General features: G+C 31.8%; 1 protein-coding gene across 1 annotated transcript; it reads left to right on the forward strand.

The window, feature by feature from the left end:
* On the forward strand, positions 1-7648 carry LOC128924165 (serine protease 7). Its single transcript, XM_054236138.1, has 4 exons — positions 1-336; positions 5229-5747; positions 5900-6008; positions 6852-7648. The coding sequence occupies exons 1-4, from the start codon at positions 258-260 to the stop codon at positions 7444-7446; spliced, it is 1302 nt and encodes a 433-aa protein (XP_054092113.1). The 5' UTR covers positions 1-257; the 3' UTR covers positions 7447-7648.
* The last annotated feature ends 1687 nt before the right edge of the window (positions 7649-9335 follow it).

Here is a 9335-nt window from a genome sequence, read left to right on the forward strand (position 1 = left end):
ATACGCTTCGCATGAACGTATCAAATCAATAACGAAGAAGACGAAGGTGTGCGAATAATTGAATAACTAACTTTCAGTTAGTGAGTGTGTGTGTGTTAGTGTATTTGAGCAAAAGCTAAAATCGTGTTTTGAGCAGCAGTATAATTTAAAAACAAAATATTCATACACATTTAGCGCTAGAAAAATACAAAAAAATTGATCACAAAAGCATAAACTTGAAAATTAAAATTTCAAAATTGAAACCTGAAACCTGAAAAATGTTGCGCGTAATTTTTATCACCGTTATAAGCGCACTTTTCACAAATGTGGTGTTTGCACAATACTTCGAAACGCAAAGTAAGTATTAAGTGGTGAATTATAATAAATTATGACAAAAACAATAAAACAGAAATAAACAATTGAAAAGCAAAAAAGCAAATCATTGAGTTCCCATGTAGAATACGGCAGCATATTTTTTTGATTTATGAGACGTTTTCGAGATATTGTGAAATAACGGCTTTTGTTTAAGAATTAGTATTACTTCAAAAATTTTTCTTAACGGAATTAATTACTTTGTAGATAATCAAATTTACGCATGTATCTCTCTTCCGAAAGAGAAAACATTAAAAAAAAAAATTGTTTAAAACAAAAATATTTATAAATTAATTTAAAATTATTTTATTAAACACTTAAAAACTAAAATTTTTTATTAAGAATTACAAAAAACAGTTAAAAGTAAAAATGTAAAAAAAATTATTAAAAGTGTTTTTTTCCAAAAATTTAAATTTTTAATTGAAAATTACAAACAAAAATTAATTTAATTTTTTTAATTATAATATTATTTTTTTCATAAAAAATTACAAAAAAAAGTTAATTTAATTTTTTTAATTACATTAATTAATTAGAATGTTAATTTTTTTCAATAAAAATTACAAAAAAATAATTAATTTAATTTTTTTAATTACATTAACTAATTAGAATGTTAATTTTTTTCATTAAAAATTACAAAAAAATTTATTTAATTTTTTTTTCATTAAAAATTACAAACAAAAATAAATTAAATATTTTCATTAAAAAATACAAAAAAAAAAATTAAAAATTAATAATTTAAATTTTTTGATTAAAAATAAAAAAAAAATACGTAAAAATATTTACAAACTTGAGCATTACTATGTTTACAAAATGAAATTTTCAATAAAAACATTATATGAATGAATAAAAATCGTGGAATAAATTTTTACTTAAAAATATTTAAAAAAAAATTATGATAAATTACAAAAAAATTAAATTTAAAAAATAATTTATGTAAACATTTTAGAATGTTGGAATTTACTATTTTTTTATATATTTTCTTTATGAAGAGTGTATGTAAAGAAAATCGTATCATGCAAAATTAATCGATGTTCTGATTCTTACAAAAAAATCTAATTAAAATATTGATTATTTGCTACAGTATTAATGCAAAAGGATTTCAAGTAATTTTGTTTTTATTTTTTTGATCAATTTCATACTCGACAAGCACTTCTTCAATAAAAACAAATTTTGAATTTTTTTAATTATTGAAATCGGATGGCAACGCCAGAAATTTTTTCTAATTATTTTCTTAATAAGCACTCAGGTCATACATATATAAATTTTTCGAAATATTTATTAAGTCTTAAATATTTGGAAATTTAATAAAGGTGGCAACCCTCTTCTACTCAAGCCTTTCAAATTATTTATTTAAATATTATTATTTAAATTTAATTTTTCCCAAAAAAAAAAATAAATTTATATATTCAAATTGGCAACCCAATATAAAAAATATAATAAACAACAATATTTAATGCAATTAATAATATTTATAAAAAAAATTATTCCATATTGTAAATTATACTGTCAACGTTACTGGTTACACAAAGAACTTTTCTAAATATAAATATTCTTTTATCCACAAAGACCTGATTAAGTGTATATGAACTCTTCACTGCTTCGCGCTAGTAATCTACACAAATGACCTCCAGCATAAGCCAAACGCTTAATAAACCAATATGCCATACATAAACACATACATATCTTTAGTCGGAAGACCATAAAGTGGCACACATAAAAGTGTTAGCAATTTTAGCACTTCATAGAGATGCCATATCTACATGTGTATGTGTGTTTGTATGTAATGGCATGTAAGCACACGTTAAAATAATGTTTGCTTTTAATTGGCATTTATTGTTTATAAAAGACATTTTTATCATTTTTTTTGTATATTTGTGTGTGTGTATGTGTGTGTGCCGAGCCACACGTAGACCGCAAGCAGACAAACTAAAACACCGCAAATACATACAAACATACATATGAAGATACTATTATGTTTTTAAGTTTTTACTAATGTTGGAACAAAAGATGCGGAACTGTGTGTGGTTTTTTTCGATTTTTGCATGTGATTATCCGCATTTCAATTACAAAAAAAAAACAAATGTGAATTATATTCTTTTGTTGGTCGCGGCGGCAGTTAGCAGCATGCTTACATGTGTAGGACTTTTTCTTATTCAGCTGAGGTACTATTTAATTGTCGGCTGAGTGTTGGTTGCGTTGCGTGACGTAGTCAACACGCTGCACACACCCTCATACAGAAATGGAGTAGCAAATGTGCTAGCATGCAAATATGACGCATTTGCATAAGACAGTTTAATGGAGTACCCACCTGGGAATATACATATATATATATATATGTATCTGTTTTATATTTCACTAAACAATTACCATAAAATTAAAATTTTTAACCGCTAAATCTCATTTAGAAAGTGGGTGCGGTTGCAACCACAATGAATATTGATTAGCATCTTTTCTGATTGATTTATTATTATGAAATTCTTTGTTGTGTTGCCTTGATTTAATTTTAGTATTTATGTTGAAAGGAATTTAAACTTAGATTAGAAACCACTTTAGAAGCGTCAACACACGATAATATGAACAAATTATAACCTAAAGTGAAACTTATTTTGGATGCCAGTTCATAGAATTTATTAAGAACAGCACTCTTTTTCAAAAAGCTTTTAAAAATTTGTATATTTAATAGCGTTTTTAGACAGCCAAATTAATTGATCAATTAAAATTTTTATTGAGAAATCCTCTTTTGCCTTTTACACTGCCGGCTACTCGATAACCGATCAGCTGTTATACATTTTTGGTTTTGCTTTTCATGAGAAGCATGAGTAAGTGTCATCAGCTGATTGCTATTTTTAGCAGCGACATCTACCGTAGCATTTTTAATAAAAAAATTCAGCCAATCGTAGACAAAGACCGTATATCGTACGTCTTTGTCGCAGAGTTGCATTTGATTTTCAAGACGATTAAAATTCAATTGAAAAGATTTTATTTTGTATGGTAAATCGATCTTAATAAGCGTTTTAATCGGGCAGATGCCGGTTAATTGATCAATTAGCTCCTGTCTGAAAACGCTATAAGGAGGCAACCTTAATGTTAAAAAGGTTTTCGGATGAAATTTATCTTCAACTTGTTCGATTTGTAGTTTATATTCTTTTATTTCAAATTTTCAACATTTCATTAGAATACAAAATTTTAAATAGTTAGCAACCCTGTTGAAAAACATATTCACATGTATAAAATTGAAATTACTTTAATATCTTTATTGTAATAATAAGTTAAGGTCTCAATACCGAATTTATTTCAGTAACATTTTAGACAGCTGGCAGCACTCTTAAAAAATTTTTTTTGGTTTTTTTTTTTTAATTCATTACTACATTATATTATATTTGAAATGAATTTCGAATTTCACATCTGCGCCGTATTTCGAATTTTCTGAATTTTGAAGAAATATTTCTTATTTCGCAAGTTAAGTAAAAATAATGATATATTCTATGAAAATGCTAAGTGACTAATATTTGATATGATCTTACAGTTAAGAAGCTCTTGAGAAAATATGTAGTGTGGTAGTTTGAAATGTGTTTTAATCCGCTACTTAACCTCAAAATTCAACTGAAATATAGACGCTCATTACATGCGTGATAATTTCACCATAAAGTATTACATAGGGCAACTTTTAAATATGAAAAAAATCGGATATACTCAAAAATCATGCAATAAAATAGATGGGTATAGTGGATGTATGAGAACGCAGTTAAGCCTTCATTGTGAAACTATTATGCAATTAACGGGAATTGCCTTACACTATCATGTTCTCTCAGAACCATACTGTGGTCTTGATAAAGTTGAGTTCAGTTAAAGTTGAGTCCCTTGTACATAACTTTGCAGGTACATTTTCCTTCGACACAGTGTTCCAAGCTTTTTAGATCTAAACTTATGTATTAATGATTTCTATAAAATATATATTATATATTTATATGGTATCTTTATACCTCTAAATCGCCTAATAACTAATAAAAATCACAATTTCAAGCAAAAAGACATGATAGATTTGCAATGAAAATCCCCTTTTATTGATAATTTCTAAATTTTATTTGATAACCTGTTTCGATAAGTGACAATCCCCCTTTTGTTGACAATTTCTATTTTTAAAATGTTAACCTGTTTTGATAAGTGACACATTTGCATATGAAAGGGATTTCTCTAAAAAAAGGCTCATAAAAATTTTGAAGCATCCTTTGACTTTGACATACAAAAAAATGATAATGGCGCTTGTAATGACAAATAGACACTCGAAAAAACATACATATTTACAACCATATAAATTATTATCATTGTATAAATATTTAATATAAACGCTGAGTTGGTTGACTAGCTAATTTATGCAAATTTGACACACATGTCAAAGCGACGCCCGGCGCCGAATGTAAAGAACCTTTCATTAGTCGCTACGCGCAACCGCAAATGTTATGAAATTCGAAAAAAACATAAACGAAAGAATAAATGTGTAAAATGACAATATTGGTTAACCGCAAAAATGTTCAATTAGACCAAATGCACAAGCGGTGAATGTTATTGGAGGCGCGGAGAATTAAAAAAAATACGAAAAACAAAAAGATAAAAAAATAAAGAATAAAAAAATTAAAAAATAAAAAACCACAGAAGCCAGACCGTAGCGAGTTTGCAGAAAACAGAGAGTGAGTGTGGTCAAGGTGAATCCCCAGCTACATATTGATATAAATGATGTGCCATCCACAAAACCACCGAAAGCGCTAGCGGTTATTTTTTCTGCTTCTCCTTTAGATATTTACATATGTACAACAACATGAGTCTTTTAACCACTCTTCTTTAACGATCTTCTTTCCGTTATATCTTTACATTTTCAGCGCGCCGCTGCTTTAATCCCAATCAACGTCCCGGCGCATGCGTCTCCATCTATGATTGTCAGACCTTGTTGTCCGTATTGCAACGCGGCACAATCCAACCGCTCGATACGGAATTTCTGCGCGCTTCCGAATGCACCGGCGGCTATGGTAACGGTCCGTATGTGTGCTGCACGGGGGATACCGGTTACACGCGCAATACTTACGACGACTACAACCGACAGCCGAGCACTGTGCTGTTTCCCGCCGGCTTCGGTGGTGGGCGACAGCAGCAGCAGCAGCAACAGAGGGGGCAGCACTTAAATCAAGTTGGTGGTGGGCGTGACTTTAACAGCATCGGCGTTGACGGCGGTCGCAACAAACAGACACGAGATCTGACAACTGGTGTGCAAACATCTGCAGCGGCCGTGCTGCCGCGCCTGCCCACCTGTGGCGGTGTGACAATATCGAACAAGATCTACAGTGGCACAGATGCAGAGCTCTATGAATTCCCATGGATGGTGTTGCTCGAGTACAATCGACGTAAGTGACAATCTTACTAACTAACTTATGTATAATTTGATTTAATGATTGAGTTGACAACTGCAAGCTGGCATGTGCTCACTCATTTGCATTTGTTGTATAATTACATAAGATATTAGAATTTAAAAATTTGCAATTTATTTTAATTACAGGTGCCGGTGGCCGGTCAACCAGCTGTGCGGGTTCGCTCATAAATAGTCGCTATGTGCTGACGGCGGCGCATTGCGTGAAAGGTGCTATTGAGAAGAAAATCGGAGCGCTGTAAGTGACATTTCATGCATTTAATCGATTTCATTCGAAAATGTGATTCAGATTAAGTTTGATTACTCCTCCTCTGTCTTACTGACATTTCATCTTTATTGATATTCAATCATAAATTTTCTAAATTTAAAATTGCGGATGCCCATCAATCACACGTTGAAAGTCGTAAAAACCGCAAAGCATTTAATCGTTACTAAATTAGTAACTCACATGAATAAGTGACGAACTGAAAGTCATTTCAATTTGACACGTGTATTTCCGGTGAAAGACCCAGATATTTAAATATATACAAAGTAACTCTGAAAAATCAAAACTGACGCTTTCTTCATACAAAAAATACTACACATAACCGAGAACCCAGTCGAAACGTCGCTGTCAGCGCTTCTAGTACCTTTTGAAAGAGTCATAAGCTACTCACTTTAGTAGAAAGTGAATCGACTCAGATTTTCCTCTGGCTCTTCTAGAAATAGTAACTAGTAAAGACGCTTTTCATAGTTAACATCTCGGCTGAGTAGTCACTCATTCCAATAAATAGTACTTATAACTAATCAATTAACTCTATGGAACTAATTAGAATCTAGCAAGTAGTCAAATTGACCAATTAACGCAGTTATACTATAACGAGGTTAAAGTTTCTATGCGTTCCATATACTTGATGAATGAAGTATACATCAAAGTATTTCCAACATTAGCACATTGATTTTCGAAACAATTTTCGAAAAAAAAAGTCAAGAAACAAAATTAGATAGTAGATTCTAGTAATTTTTACTTCATCTCAAATTCTATAAACAAAATTAAATAAAATGAAACTCACAATTAACTCCTTATTTTCTCTCCCCACAGCACCGCCGTACGCCTGGGTGAATATGACACCACAAAGGAAACCGATTGCAATGGTTACTCATGCGCGCCCTCAGCCATACGTGTCGGCATCGAGGAGGCCATACCACACGAACAATATCGCGATAACTCGGCGAATAAGGAAAATGACATCGCACTGATTCGTCTCGATCGTGATATACGCTTCTCCGATTCCATACGCCCCATTTGCCTGCCATCGGCAGTAGCGCAAGAGCGTTCGGCACCTGCCAGCGGCACACAGTACACCGTCGCCGGTTGGGGTCGCACGCTGCGCAGTCCCAAGAGCGCTGTGAAACAGAAATTGCAAGTGCCGTTGGTCGATTTAGCGCAGTGTCAGCAAAAGTATCGCGAACGCAAGGTGAATGTGGTGGATAATCAGCTGTGTGCTGGTGGCGTTTACGCTGAAGACAGTTGCGAGGGCGATTCCGGTGGTCCGCTAATGCGTTTCCGTAACGACGCCTGGGTGCTGGAGGGCATCGTGTCGTTCGGTTACAAGTGCGGTCTGAGCGGTTGGCCGGCGGTTCACACGCGTGTGGCCAACTATGACAGCTGGATACGCAGCAAATTACGGAATTAGTTTGATTTTTTTCATTAATGGACTTGTATTTAAATGTAAATTATATAAAATTACATTAGTCTAGTATTAAATTAGTATTTAATTACATGAATTTAATTGTGATCTTGCCATTAGTTTCTCATTTTATTTCGTGTCATATTCGAGTATTCCAAAAAGCTATTATATATCACACATAAACAACTACAAAACACATATTTTATTTATAATTATTCAATTAGTTAATTATAGCAAATAATTTATATATTAAATAGAGTATAAGTATTTATAATGTAGTGACGAAAGCATTATTTCGTGTTGTTGAAAAATTTAATAAATTATTGGTATGAAAATCAAAAGCTTCAATATGTTTATTGTATAATGGCAATCTGTATCAACGATTACACTTATTCTCCTATATTTTCATTTTTGTTTTGACTTCTGTTACATTGCTGACACCTTGTATCCGAATTGTTAAACACATTGGGCCCAATCATTGTATCCGCAACGAATTCCATTTCGATACGATAAAGATTTTCGATCAATCATCGATAAACTGCTTTACCACAAAGTGAGAACGTAAAACTGTTTCATCGACCTTTATCGACAATTGCGACACATTCGATAAATTAGATTGTCTGCGCTTTTTGCTTCGTTTAAAAAAGTTTAAAACTGAACTCCTCATCGAGTGAACTTAAAGTTACTTAAATGAAGGTCCCAAATTGGTTTATTTCTTTTAAATTCCCGCAACTCACTCACCAACGGATAGATTTCGACCATAATGTTCGATTTTGCGGATTCAAAGATTACATAATTAGCGACGTCTATAAGCCGCGGAATGTGTTTTTTCGATTCGATAATGAATTCAATGTGGTCTTAAATTTCAATTTCGATACGGTTTCAATGATTTCGACGTAAAGTTTTTCGATCGTATCGAACCATTTTTCGATCAAAACGGGTTCAATGATTAGGCCCATTACCAATTGGTCTTAATTTTGATGACCTGTATGTCTCGGTCGGTATGGTTTTTGTTTCCTCCCATTTTTAGCCTCAATCTCTATTGAGATCTCACACAAAACTTCCAGTAATGCACAGCAAAATCACCGAAAATGAAATGTATATTCGGTTTCAAAATATGTTGCGAGCCTCTGCTAACTGTTTAAGAGTAATACAACTTCGTTTTTCCCAGTAATGGATCGACATGAAATAGGTTTGTCACGACGTCATGATTTGTGCCTGCTTGTATCAAGAATTTGTCGACTTCATCTCATTTTTGTTAAGAAAGCTATGTTAAAGATGTCATTACAAAAAAAAAAAAACTACAGTTGAACTTCCCTTACTTGAATCACCATAATCCACAAAAAAACTTCGAGTTAGAGAGACTTCGGAGTTAGGGAGGGTAATTTGTATGAAATTTGACTTATATTGCCAATTCAAAAGTTCGAGTTCTGGAGAACTTCGAGTTATAGAAGTTTGAGTTATGGAAGTTCAGCTGTTAGTTTAAATATATGAAAGAATAGTAGATATTTATAGGTGCTTAAGGAGTTAGGTGGGTTTCAGAGGCTAAGTTATTTTTTAATTTTTTAATATATGCAATCATTCATTAAACAATTCACCATATCAAAGATATTATTAAATAGTATTTAGAGAAATTTGTATTGTCAAATTCCGAAAATTCAGTAATTTGTATCTCATCTCATAAGATGTATACAAAAACAGCTCTTGCAGTGGACACCATAAGTAATTATTGGTTGAATAAAAATCAATAAATCAAAAATATATCGATAGTAATGGCTAAAGCTAGTTAATGAACGAAGAAAAAATAAATAACCAAAATTCACTTTTTTGATCAAATTTCCACCATATATTGGCTCGAAAAAAAAATATTTGTAATTAGAATAAAAAAATCCTTC

The sequence above is a fragment of the Zeugodacus cucurbitae genome, chromosome 2 (genome assembly GCF_028554725.1).
Source record: "Zeugodacus cucurbitae isolate PBARC_wt_2022May chromosome 2, idZeuCucr1.2, whole genome shotgun sequence".
NCBI lineage: Eukaryota > Metazoa > Arthropoda > Insecta > Diptera > Tephritidae > Zeugodacus > Zeugodacus cucurbitae.

Bases quoted from the DNA above. Each gene is read 5' to 3' on its own strand.
- LOC128924165 (XM_054236138.1), top strand. From the start codon at position 258: ATGTTGCGCGTAATTTTTATCACCGTTATAAGCGCACTTTTCACAAAT. The intron at 337-5,228 runs GTAAGTATTAAG...TTACATTTTCAG, and splicing joins ACAATACTTCGAAACGCAAA to CGCGCCGCTGCTTTAATCCC. The intron at 6,009-6,851 runs GTAAGTGACATT...CTCTCCCCACAG, and splicing joins GAGAAGAAAATCGGAGCGCT to CACCGCCGTACGCCTGGGTG.